Source organism: Aquarana catesbeiana, linkage group LG03 (assembly GCF_042186555.1).
Source record: "Aquarana catesbeiana isolate 2022-GZ linkage group LG03, ASM4218655v1, whole genome shotgun sequence".
Classification (NCBI taxonomy): domain Eukaryota; kingdom Metazoa; phylum Chordata; class Amphibia; order Anura; family Ranidae; genus Aquarana; species Aquarana catesbeiana.
Genome location: NC_133326.1, coordinates 20,037,473 through 20,051,314, shown reverse-complemented (window position 1 = coordinate 20,051,314; position 13,842 = coordinate 20,037,473). Strand labels below are relative to the sequence as shown.

Genomic DNA, 13,842 nt, shown 5'->3' with positions numbered 1-13,842 from the left:
AACTGCTATAGAACGGTCAGCAAGTGGTTAATATGGTTGTAAACCTCAGACATGAAAAATTAACAAAACATACCACTCTGCAGTGTGTACTTTTCTCAATCTAGGACACTAAGTATCATTTCTTCCTGATGCCTCTGTCCTCTGCTATCTGCATGAGTCACTTCTGACAAGTTTTCCTGACCACCAAGAGATACAGTAAAAAGGCGACAGGGGAGGAAGCTCCAGCACACAGCCTGTGATTGACATCCTCAGCTCTTTTCCTGTGTGATGTGTGAATTGGGTTGTGTCCCTTTCCTCCAATCAGCATTCACTGAGCTCTGCAGAGTGTAACTTCAGCTCCCCGCCACCCCTGCTTTCTGAAAGCTTGGACAAGCTGTATCAATTCTGTAGTTTGGATGGCTGCAGAGAAGAGAAAACTGCAGACAAACAGGTACAACTTATGTATGAGGATTTGTTTCATGTCTGGGTGTCACCCGAGGCTAGTCACTTCACTGGATATACATTATGTAAGGTACAACAAGTCTTTACATGGAGGAACCCTTGAAATAACTTTCTGGTCTCAGGAACCCCGGCTAACAATTGCTAGGGTACATTGGTGTGTTGGTCAGTGGAAAGAAAGCTCCTTATATTTGTAGTCATTGGAATAATCTCCCCTCCAGATATCTGAAAAGATTGTTGTTGTCAGCGGTTACTTATCTGAGAGGCAAAAACTGCTCGATGTTCAGGGAACCCCTATCAGCTTCTGGAAGAACTTTATACACACAATAATATCTCCTGCACTCGAATGTGGTGCTAAGGATCTAGCAGGCTTTTCACTCTTTCAGTTTGTGGTTACAGCGCTGCAGCCCTCCTGAGACTATGGGAATCCCTTCATTCACAGCACTACAAAACAACAAAGCACATTACCATAATACACTGTTTATTGAAGAAGAAAAGCAAATATACTCACAATTTAAGTAGATAAGCATGTCAAGAAGCCAAGAACTGACTGTCTCCAAATCGACTATGCATGGGCTATAACGCAGGAATATCCTTTTTATGTCCAGTATGGCTTTACGCGTTTTGAGGGGGACATGAAGAAGAGGGGTTATCCCTCGAAACGCTTTGGTCATATCGGATGTGACATGGAAATTTATAGATAAATCCTCATATTGATTAGCGGTTCCAAATTAATAACTACTGCAGTAGGGAACAGACACCAAAGATACACTCCGCATCTTTCCACATAACAGTTCTGCTTTATTATGACGCAATTGGAGGTTTTTATACACATGATTACGTAGGTATCACATTAATATTACATTGTACGTTTATGGTAACAAGGGGCGTAACATAGGCAGGCTAATTCTAATCAGGACTCGAAAGAATGTAAAAATGTAATGAAAACAACGATATTAGTGCCGTGTGCACAGTGAGGGCAGAGTGCAATACAATTATATACAGAACGATGCAAAAGGGTCCTTTCTGTGTTATTGGACATGCATAGTTGATCTAGAGATAGTTGGCTCTTGGTCTTTTGATATGCTTATCTACTGAAAAATAGTTTGTGAGTATACTATTTGCTTTTCTTCTTAACGGTATAAATAGGGTATAATGGTAATGTGCTGGGTTGGTGCGCTCCTCTTTTTTGTTTTGTAGTCTCTGGAGGAACCCTAGGCTTCCAGGGAAGCCTAGTTGAGAAGGACTGGCCTAGATGCACCTCATCAGCACCGTGTGCCTGAAAATTATTGTAAAATGTTGGAAATTATGCTACAAAAATTGACTCATTTTCTGCTACATATGAAATCTTTTTTTGTGCAATTGATCTGCGGTGATTTAGTTTTCCACTCACTGTTCCATTCTGCACTGTCCTGTGTTGCTTAAGTAGGTCGATTCTGTGCAGTTCCATGTATGGGACATGGGAGGCTCCGCAACAGTGGCTGCAGTGAACCAGTGCTTCCTTACAGACAAGGCCTTGTACATCGTGGTGTGGAACCTGGCCCTGGGGGAGGAGGCGGTGTCCAATCTCCAGTACTGGCTTCTCAATATCGAGGTAAGACGATATTCTACTGAATGTGGCATACATGTGTTCTGCCCCCTTTATGTTGATTATGATGATAATATTATACAAGTAGGGATGAATAGAGTAATTTTGGTGAAGGATTTCGGGTGGGGGGGGGGCTCTCAATTTTGCTCATTAACCACTTGCCTACCAGGCCAATTCTGACATTTCTCCCCTACATGTAAAAATCATAATTTTTTTGCTAGAAAATTACACAGAACCCCCAAACCTTTATATAGGTTTTTTTTTTTTTTTTTTTTAGCAGAGACCCTAGAGAACAAGATGGCGGTCGTTGCAACTTTTTATCTCGCACGGTATTTGCGCAGCTATTACTCAAACACGTTTTTTCTGAAAATTAAAAAGTTTCATGCATTCAAAAAAAAAAAAAAAAAAACAGTAAAGTTAGCCCAATTTTTTTGTATAATGTGAAAGATGATGTTACGTCGAGTAAATAGATACCCAACATGTCACGCTTCAAAATTGCGCACGCTAGTGGAATGGCGCCAGACTTCGGTAGTTAAAAATCCCCATAGGCGACTTTAAATTTTTTTACAGGTTGCGTGTTTTGAGTTACAGAGGAAGTCGAGTGCTAGAATTATTGCTCTCGCCCTAATGTTCGCGGCGATACCTCACATGTGTGGTTTGAATGCCGTTTACATATGTGGGCGCGACTTGCGTACTGTGTTCGCTTCTGCGAGCGAGTGCACGGGAACAAGTGCGCTTTAAATTTTATGTAAACATCCCTTGTAATATGAATAAGCACGACAGGTCCTCTTTACATTGAGATATGGGGGTCAACAAGTCCCCCCAAATTATATAAACATAGTTTAGCTGCAGCATTGCATGACTGCACAATTACCAGTTAAAGTAACACAGTGCCAAAAAATGGCCTGGTCATGAAAGGGGGAAAAACCTTCTGGAGCTTAAAGTTTGAACCCTACGGACGACGACTGGGATTCCATTAAAGTTCATGTGCATGTAAAGGCAGGCATCCCAATACTTTTGACAATATAGTGTATATTTTTAAAAAAACTTTGGAATGAAATTCAGTGACTCTTTTGTGGCATCATCGAATGCTGTGACGAAAGATTTTTCAGAATTGCATATGAATGTTTGAATGAAAATCTAACAGTGTATGGGAAGCTTTAATTGACAATTTTATCTCCCAAAGCCCTCAGGCTATCTTATCTAGAATCTGTACCCAGCTGTACTTTGATGATGGCTCACATGGATTTATTATTATTTATGCTATTTCTTTCCAGGCAAAAGCACCAAATTCTGTGGTTTTAGTGGTGGGGACACACCTGGACTTCATAGAGACCAAGTTTCGTTTGGAGAGAATAGCCACGCTCCGCGCCTACGTTTTGGCTCTTTGCCGTTCTCCATCAGGTTCTAGGGCTACAGGGTTTCCTGATATAACCATCAAACACTTACAGTGAGTATTATCTGATTTTCTTTTTTTTCCCCTCTTTTCATTGACTGGAAGTGCAAATTCATCTTTCCAGAAAAATTAAAAGGTGAACTAACGTCTTACACCCACCCACCCCTCCAGTCCTCACTGTACTTACCTCCGTGGGTGATTAACTGTCGGTGCCAATGCAGGCAGTGTAGCAATCCCGGGATTTGAAATCCATGCTCCTCTTTTTGCAGGGCTTCAGGGATAGATCAGAGCAATTTTGGTTGGTCAGCGCTGGCACAGAGAATTGCTCTGATCTGTCCTGGAAGTGCTGCAGAAAGTAGGGGGAGAAGAGTGAGGATTTCAAATCCCCGGAGTGTTACCTGTCTGGGGACTGACAGCTAATCATCCATGGAGGTAAGTACAGCAGGGACCAAGGAAGGGTGTAGGGTGTTAGTTCACTTTTTTTATTTTTCCTGAAATGGAGAATTAACCCTTTAAAAGAGAAGTACGGGTTTCTTAAAAATATATATATATATATAATAATTACCGGTACTCACCTGGGTAGATACATCATCGGTCCAATGCTGCATCTGCCCCCCATCCCCGCTGCTTCCAAGACTGAGACCTGAGCGATCAAAGACCGCTGAATGATCGGTTGTCAGTCTTCAGTGAGCAGAGAGCTCTTGACTGTCCGTCTCTGGCTCTCTTCTCTGCCCCTCCAGCGCTTACTGGAGCGCTGGGCTGTGGAGGAGACAGGAGCTGCTAGCTCAGGCTCTCAGCGGCTCACTGAGAGGCTGAGCCAGTTGCCAGTCCAGGCATCTAGGTGGATCTCGACATCTGGGATGTTTCCAGAGCCTGGAGCAGCTGATAACGGGTCACAGGAGTAACAATTAACTTCTCCTGTGATCCATAGGAGAAGTAGGGCCAAAAAACCTTTGGCCCTACTTCTCCTTTAAGCTTAATCCTGAACCCCATAAGGCCTTGAGCCACCCAAAAAATAATGTTAGCGTTCTAGGTGGAACCTATACTTACAGATGTAAATCAATCTTAGATTCTCAAAGCAAGAACTCCTTGACATAATCCCATACTCCCAGAATCCCATACTCCTGTCCTCATAGTTTAAGGTGCCCCTGCCCATTTAGCAAGGGGCATGAGAACCCCCTTACATTGGTCATAGCAGGTGTGCACACCAAGAAAGTGAACTGATGACACCTTGAGAGATATAAAAACTCTAAAGCTGGCCATAGATGAGGAGAATTTAAATTCTTGCGAAAAAAATGCTCGAAGAAAGTTTGTTCGTTTTTGTCTAAACATTAGTGGGGTCAAATCAGCGTTCATTATCAACCGCAGTGACAAGAAAATTTGAAGGAGCAGGGTAGGAAATTTTTCTCGAACGAACAAATTTCTAACAGTGTATGTGTTTTTTTTGTTCGGTAAAGTCCATTCATTGCAAAGTCAAATGTTAAAAGCAGAAACCATGAAATCAGGCCGAGACAGAAGTACAGTAAAATCACACTTGTTTAATAATAAAAGTAAAAAGAACAAACGTAGTCAAAACATAGCCAAAGTTCAGTAACCGGAATAGTCAGCCAAGCCAGAAGTCAGGGATCCATGTTGTGAAACAGCAATCAGGATCTGGAGCCAGGAGGAATGTCAGCAAATCAGGTCTTGAACAGGATCGCAGGAGAACGTTTCTGTGATGTTGACCAAGGTGAAGGCAGAGCTCCTCTGGACTGGACGGCTTAATTAAGTAGGGCAGGACTGACGAGCGGGATATCATCAACAGCTGAGTAACTGTGGAGAGATAGGCGCTGGCAATTAGTCAACAGCTGAGCAGCCAGCTCAGAGAAGGAAGGGCTGAACCCAGCCCTGACACAGACACAATCTTTCTTTCTGATGTTCTGGGAATTTTCATAAGACTTTTCCTAAGAATTTTCGTTTTGAAATGTTATCCTCTATGGCCAGCTTTAGGTGGCTTACCAAAATCTAAAGCTGCCTTATGATCCTCCATCAAGTGTTGTTTTTAAAATCAGTGTATTTTAAGGCATATATAATGTATTCAGTGGTACTTTGCTCTCCCTGTTAAAGTGGTTGTAAACTCTACCCCACAGCTTTGTCCCATGTGAATCAGCATAAAAAACCCTAATGAAGATTGCTTGTCTATACTTGCACAGTATTGTTGTAATCCTTTTTGTTCTTTAGAATGACATCACTGAGCATGCCCATATCTCCCCCGATTTACGGCACATTCTGTGTGCTTGTCTGTCTATTATCAGGACTTCTATGGCACAACACTGAAATCCCACAAGACTGCATAATCACTCAGAGCTTCCTACTACACCCCATGTGACTATGTGACATCACATGGAGTGGAAAAAAAGGCATCAGACAGCATTACTGCAGTCTTATCAGCTGAAGCTAAGACTGACATAGGCAAACACTAGATAATCGGCACAAGTAAAAACTATGGAATAAAACAAGTCAGCTATGAGCAGGGAAGCAGGGTTGCCATAGAAACGTTGGATTGAGAAGGAGGCTTGGTTAACAGTACAGGAAGTGCTCAATGTAAGGGCGGAAATACACTCTACTGTGGACTCAGAAAACAATACTTAAGATGGCGCTGCCTGACCCCTAGAAACAAGTTTTTTAAAGTTTCTTTAAACAGTAAGTAATATGCGATTTTTGGGCTGGATTACTGTGGCTATAGTTTGATAATTACTTATTATAATGGACTAAATGAAAAGAAGCATCAGAGTGGGAGAGTTTACTTCCTCTATAAATGTATAGAATTTACGCATATTGATGTTTTCTCTTTGCCAGTGAGCTCTCCTGCAGGACGCTTGAAGGTTTGGATGGGTTACGACACCTGATCTTCAGTGCGGCTTGTAATATGAAGGACGTGGGGAGCACAATTGGATCCCAGAAACTAGTAGGGAGACTGGTAAATAATCTATGACTTTTTCAATGTGGTTGTGTGTACTGTATTTTGCTCTAATTTTCTTCTTTACAGACTTCCTTTATCTGCACCTTAAAATATATGACAGTCACACATTGAAGGGAACTCATCTGGTGATCAAACAAACCGCACCTCAGATCTAAGACACGTTCCCCCTAAATTCAGCAGTATGGTGTGAAAGGCTCAATGACCAGTAGAGTCCCACAAACTGGAGGAAACTCAGGAAAGATGGGGTTCTGGGTGGACTGGTTTTAAGGTGGCATCTTATAAAAGACAAGACTGTGTGTATTGCGGGCCTGGATTTTAGCATCTCCCTGTGCATAGAAGAAAACTAGTTGTGGATTAAAGCAGTACTCAGCAAAAATAACCTAAAAAAGCATAGCCCATACAAGATAAAGTAAAAAAACGATTTTCTTGCTTCAATCCAGAGATTTTCTTGGCAATACTTTTTTTTTTTTTTTTTTGCTGCTCTTAGATGTCCTTAGTTTGATGGGCAGCATCATTCAACTTACCTGCTCTATGTAATGATTTGGCACAGAGCAGCCCTGGCCCTCCTCCTCTCGAGTCCCCCGCCAGCGCTGTTCTCTCCTCAACCCCTACCGAGTGCCCCCATAGTAAGCTGCTTTCTATGGAAGCACTTGTGCGCGTTCGCTCCCAACCTGGCTCTGTGTGTCCATTCACACTTTAGGCTTTTCTCCCTCCCCACTGGCTGTGATTGGCAGCAGCAGGAGCCAATGGCTCCCGCTGCTGTTTCTGAGCCAGTGAGGAGGGAGAGAGCTGCTGCTCTCATGCACATCGCTGGATTGAGATCGGGCTCAGGTAAGTATTCAGGGGGACAGACAATGCAGCATGCATTAAGGTAAAAAAAAAAAAAAAAACCTTCAGGCTTTAGAACCCCTTTAGTAAATATTTAAGGTGTCTGCACGTTGATGTATTGCTATTTTTGAATGTAGATAATCTGCACGTGTCATTGAGTAAGTACAATGTAACATTGTATTGCTTCATTGTGTTTATTATTTAATTGATATGTAGGTGTGACCTTTGATCGACTTATGACATCAGTTAGGTAACCTTTTACATAAAATGTATTCTTACATAAACCCCTTATTAACCCAAAAAGCTCTCATTCCTCCCCTTCTCCCCTATTATTTTTTATTATCTATAATTTTATTATTAATAGTTAAAGAGGAACTGCAGTCTGCTCACATAATTTGGAATAAAAACATCTTTGTCATTCTGAAGCTTCCCTCCAACCACTTAGCATATTATTTTATATATACTGTGATTCTGTACTTGCTAAATATGCTGCAGAAATCTCCCTCCACTGAGTCTGGCTGCAGCCATTTTAACTGTGGGCAGCTGAAGCTGCTGCCTGTTCACTTCCTGGATTTACAGACGCCTCCAGTTCTGCGGCTCTCATTGGCCCTCTTATGACTCATATCCCCTCCCTTCCTGGCAAACTCTCATGAGAGTGAGAGCTGTGCATGATGTCATAAGCCTAGGCTAATGAACAGACAAGAAACAGGAAGTGGGCTGTATAAGGAATTTACTGGCAGAAAAAAAAGTTTTACTATCCAAAGTTAAAACAACAACAAGGGCAGAAAATTTAATAGATGGAACGATGAAAAAATGACTGAAGGTCCGCTTTAATGTTTTTTCTTTATCACTTTGTTTTGTGTTTCAAAAAAGAAAATGCACAAAACTTAAAGTAGAGTTCCACCCCAAAAAAAAATAAAAAATAGTAAAGTGCTTAAAAAAAAAAACAAAAAAAAAAAAAACATTTGGAGAAAATTTTTTTTTACTCGCCTGTAAATGCCTGTTGCTAGGGGGTCCCTCGTAGTCTGCCTCCTTCGGTGCCTGGGCCCCTAACGTCACTTCCATCGGCGCAGGAAGGGCGATCGCCTGTCCACCCTCCCTCTTGTCAATCATCTGGGACATGTGACCGGTCCCACATGATTGTGGGGCCAGTGACGGCACGCGGCTTGCGCAGGCGCAGTGGGTGCCTGGCAGTGAAGCCACAGCCGGGCGCCCACAGTTAAAATGCCGGTGCCGCCGAGCGGAGGGGGGGGACGAGCGGGGCTTCGATCCCCCGCATCGCTGGACCCTGGGACAGGTAAGTGTCCGATTGAAAGTCAGCAGCTGCAGTATTTGTAGCTGCTGACTTTTAATTTTTTTTTTTTTTTAAATGGGAACTTTAATAACAAAACAAAAAACAAAATAAATAACAAAAAAGCATATTTTTCATTTGCAAAAATCTTTGCCATACTTTGTACTTGAAACATCATCCGTGTCCTTTTAAAGGCTAAGTCCACCTTTTGCAAAGAAATAAAATTACAAGCACGTGTTTTTGCAGGAAAAAAAAAATATCCATTTATTTTTTGTAAATGAGTTTGCCAAGCATTGTGACTGAAATCAGTAAATTTGCGAGTGCAATGCAAGTAATGAATGCAAAGCAATAAAAAAGTGCTCTATAAATGGAGGAGGTGGATCTTTTATTCATCCGCCCCTCCTCCATTCATAGAGTGCTTTTCATAGCCGTGAGCTAAAGAACAGGTTCTGTGATGAATGATTTAGATTTACCTTCAACTATGTAGTGCAAGGGCCGGCCTGATTGCATACACATTGAAAGTGTTTAGGTTGGACCTCCTATTATATGGTTTTTGTAAATCTAAAGGAAAATTGTATAATGTATGGCCAGCCTAAGACAACAACCAACAGCACAAGGATATATATCTAAACGTAGGCTTTAAACTGACTGATTTGAGTTGAATTTTCAAGTCAAGTTTTTTCAATTTTTTTACACAGATCCCTAGAAGTTACCTGAATCTGCAGGAGGCGGTACTGAGGGAGCAGCAGAAACGGGCTTTGGAGGATCAGCTCCAGTACCTGACCGATGAGCAGATCGAACAGATCACCGAACAGAGTCCAGGAAATGATATTCAGGATTACGAGGACATGCAAGCTGGTATGACAGACGAGTAATGCAAAATGCACTGTGAGAAACCATTCAATTAACCACTTTGCCGACCAGCTCACGCACATATACGTTTGGAAAGTGGTTCGTTCCCGTGAAATGCCGTATCCCTACATCGGCTCCTTTTAAGAGCCGTAGCAGGCGCGCACCCGTGGCCGGCGGGCGCGGTCGCTGCCAGCCACCCGCGATCGCGGGCACGGGAGCCAGAACGAGGATTTGTGTGTGTAAACACAAAAAATTCCCATTCTGTCAGGGGAGGAGAGACAGAGCGTCTCTTCCTACTAGTTAGGAACAGCGCTCTGTCTCCTCCTCCTAGTCAGTCCCCCTCCCCCCCACAGTTAGAAACACACGCGGGGAACACATTTAACCCCTTGATCGCCCCCTAGTGTCAACCCCTTCCCTGCCAGTGACATTTACACAGTAATCCGTGCATTTTTATAGCACCTATCGCTGTATAAATGTCAGTGGTTCCAAAAAATGTGTCCGATCTGTGTCAAAAAATGTGTCAAAAAATTGCAGATCTCCACCATTACTAGTAAAAAAAAATTTAAAAAAAATTAAAATTTCATAAATCTATCCCCTATTTTGTAGACGCTATAACTTTTGCGCAAACCAATCAATTTTCCCCTTATTGCGATTTTTTTTTTTTTTTTTTTACCAAAAATATGTAGAAGAATATATATTAGCCTAAACTTATGAAGAAATTTGTTTTTTAAAACATTTTTGGGGATATTTATTATAGCAAAATTAAAAAATATTGTTTTTTTTTTTCAAAATTATCACTCTTTTTTGTTTATAGCGCAAAAAAATAAAAACCGCAGAGATGATCAAATGCCACCAAAAGAAAGCTCTATTTGTGGGGAAAAAAGGATGTCAATTTTGTTTGGGTACAGCGTGGCACGACCGCCCAATTGTCAGTAAAAGCACCGCAGTGCCGTATCACAAAAAATGGCCTGGTCATTAAGGGGGAAAATCTTCCGGGGCTACATAGTTACATAGTTAGTCAGCTTGAAAAAAGACACAAGTCCATTTAGTTCAACCATAAAAAAGTAAATAAAAAAAATAAATAAAACTGAAGGGCTAAAGTGGTTAAAATGTAACTCCAGAGTTCTGTACAAATATAAAAAATATATCGGCCATTTTGGTATTACTTGCTAAAAATCTGCATTCATCAATGATTGTTTTGATTGACAAATAAGTTTATATTTTCCCTTGACTTGCCAAATTACAACATATGGATTGTACGCAGGCGTTCCCAAAATCCTCACCGTCACTGTAAGACCCCTTTCACACAATGGTGACAAATTGTACTGCCCGCTGCAAAAATGGATCGCTTTTCAGAGGGTAGTAGAGCAGCAGCTTTCAGGCATTCAGAAGGTGATTCTGCAGCTTCCTCAATGCTTGGTGGATGGGGCGGGGGTAGGGGTTTCAACCCCAAGAGGAATTTTTCATTAAAATGGGGCAAGGCATCCGCGAATCAAGACTTTGGCTTATGGTTGCGGCGTAGTTCCATTGATCTCAGTGGGCGAGTGTGACAGGTGGTGTCGCTCATCAAACTTGACAAGCCAAGTTCAATTTGCAGGAGGCAAAGCACTGCCGGCCACAGCATGTGTACCATCCCCTCCGGGTGACATGGTAGGCTTTAGGTAAGGGGGCAAAAAAAAAAATGTGCATCAGCCACCTAGTTTTACCACCTGTTTAAAAGCGGCCTAAATAATTTGTCTCATTTACTATTCTGTAGTGCTGTTTTACAGAACATAAACTTCTGTGATGGGAATATATGGATTAACGTTACTAATGCAGCAATACTTTCAAATACCGTATTTATCGGCGTATAGCACGCACATTCATTTTAAGAGGGAAGTTTCAGGGAAAAAAATATTTTTTAAATAAGGAACTTTGAAGCAAAATAAGGGTCAGTGCCCATCTGCAGCCTCACCATTGCCATCAATGCAGCCTGATCAATGGCCATCTGCAGCCTCACAAGTGCCATCAATGCAGCCTCATCAGTCCACATCAATGCAGCCTCACCATTGCCATCAATGCATCATCCTCACCATTGCCATCAATGCATCATCCTCACCATTGCCATCAATGCAGCAGCCTCACCATTGCCATCAATGCAGCAGCCTCACCATTGCCATCAGTGCAGCAGCCTCACCACTGCCATCAGTGCAGCCTGATCGATGCCCATCTGCAGCCTAGAGGGGACAGGGAGGGCGGCGAGACGAGCGCCGACAGATTACATACAGTGAGAATCTCCTATGATAGACAGAACAGTGGTCCAATGGCGGCCAAGGAGACGGGACTTCCTATTACAGAGGCCGCCAAGTAAACAGGAGATTCTCACTGTATGTAACCTGACAGCGCTCGTCCGCCCCCCTCCTTGTCCCCTCCGAGGCAGCTAAAATTGAAGTATTGGTGTATAACATGCACACGCTATTTGCACCCAATTTTCATGGTGAAAAAGTGAGTGTTATACGCCAATAAATACAGTAAGTCCCAGTAAACCCTGTTTTTTCCTATTCTTTCGAAGACTCAATGGGGGGGGGATTTTCTACGGCTGGTGCACTCAGAATTTGATGCGTCTGTGTATGGTGGCCAATCTGCTTCTAACTTCAGCTTGTTCAATTAAGCTTTGGCAATAAAACCTGGAAGCTGATTGGTTTCCATGCAGAGCTGCACCAGATTTTGCATGCTCCAATTTTAGTAAATAACACCCAATGTGGCCTCTAGGATATCTGCCCTCCAACCCCCCCCCTCCATGTATTTTTTAGGCGTCTGAAATTTTGACTGAAAGTATTCTTTCAATTTTCAGATGAGGGAGCTCCCAGTGTAAGGGGGGGGGGGATTCTCTGCCAATTCCCAGGCTCATAAGGCCTCTTTCAAACGAACGATCTGTTTAGGTTCGCCTGTCAGTTTTTTAGGTGGACCTGAATGGACGCTCCATAGACCTCTATGGAGCATCGGATGTCAGCGGTGACATGTCCGCTGACGTGCGACCCGCTCCGATCCGAAAAAGTGTAATGGAGGAAAAACCTACTTTTCCATCCATCATCGGATCGGGTGATGATGGACTCTACGGTCCGTCTTCATCCGATCCCTCATAGGGGAGAGCGGCGCTCTGCTCAGTGGGGGATTGACAGAGCGATTCCCCTGCTGAGCAGAGCGGGCTCCGTACACGGACACGCCTGTGTGAAAGAGCCCTTACAGTAAAAGAAGTATAATACCGTGGCTGTGTGTTGACTTTTGATATAGTAATGGAAATTCAAGTCAACTCCCTGACTGTCTAGATCTCCACTCTTTAGGTCTTAGGTGCCCGGTTAGCTCAGTTCATGTATGTTACATATTTACAAGACACACATCCTTCCAGTTCAAACAACAGAGAGAAAAAACAAAACATACACAATTAGAAAACCTCCCAATAAAACATGATCCATTTTGCTCCAGCGGGGGGAAAAGAAAATGCCTTCCTGATCTCCCAAGAGGCAATTGCATATTAACTGGATCAACTTTACCTATAAATGTCAGTACCCAGTTATATTATGTATATTTAGGAAAGAATCCAGGCCTTTTTTAAAACAGTCTACTGAGCTGGAAAGAACCACCTCTGGAGGGAGTCTATTCCACATTTTCACAGCTCTTACTGTGAAGAAGCCTTCCTATTTGAAGATGAAATCTCTTTTCCTCCAGATGTAAAGAATGCTGCCTTGTCCTCTGTGATGACCTTAAAGTGATTAACTCAACACTGAGTTCACTATATGGACCCCTTATGTATTCATACATGTTGATCCTATCCCCCCTTAATCTCCTCTTCTCAGGAGAAAATAAATTCAGTTCCTCTAATCTTTCTTCATAGCTGATCTCCTCCATTCCTCTTATCAGTTTGGTTGCCCTTCTCTGCACTTTCTCCAGTTCCCTGATATTTTTTTGATAACTGGTGCCCAAAACTGAACTGCATATTCCAGATGAGGTCTTAGTAATGATTTGTACAGGGGGACAAAATGATATCTCTCTCTCTGGAGTCCATACCTCTCCTAATACAAGAAAGGACTTTGCTCGCTTTGGAAAGTGCAGCTTGGCATTGCATGTTAATGCAATGCCATCCCAGATCCTTCTCCACCATTGATTCCCCCAGATCCTTCTCCACCATTGATTCCCCCAGATCCTTCTCCACCATTGATTCCCCCAGATCCTTCTCCACCATTGATTCCCCCAGATCCTTCTCCACCATTGATTCCCCCCCAGTTGTACTCCCCCTAGTATGTATGATGCATATTCTTAGCCACCAAGTGCATAACTTTACATTTATCAACATTAAACCTCATTTACATAGTTACATAGTAAGGTTGAATAAAGACTCCAGTTCAACCTGAGTGAGTGTGGGTGCGTGTCTACAATTGTCCCTATCCCTGTACATTGTGTCTCATTAAGATGCTCATCTATTATATAATTTTTTTTTTAAGGTACCC

At 42.5% G+C, this 13,842-nt stretch overlaps 1 protein-coding gene across 4 annotated transcripts in view; it reads left to right on the top strand.

Moving 5' to 3' along the window:
• The window catches only part of LRRK1 (leucine rich repeat kinase 1), a 261,637-nt gene that overhangs the window by 177,032 nt on the left and 70,763 nt on the right, over window positions 1–13,842 (top strand). For all 4 annotated transcript variants that reach the window (XM_073618358.1, XM_073618359.1, XM_073618360.1 and 1 more), the window contains 4 exons: window positions 1,868–2,032; window positions 3,304–3,476; window positions 6,261–6,381; window positions 9,202–9,361. In XM_073618358.1, coding sequence (XP_073474459.1) covers window positions 1,868–2,032; window positions 3,304–3,476; window positions 6,261–6,381; window positions 9,202–9,361 — 619 coding nt within the window. The remainder of the gene's footprint in view (window positions 1–1,867; window positions 2,033–3,303; window positions 3,477–6,260; window positions 6,382–9,201; window positions 9,362–13,842) is intronic.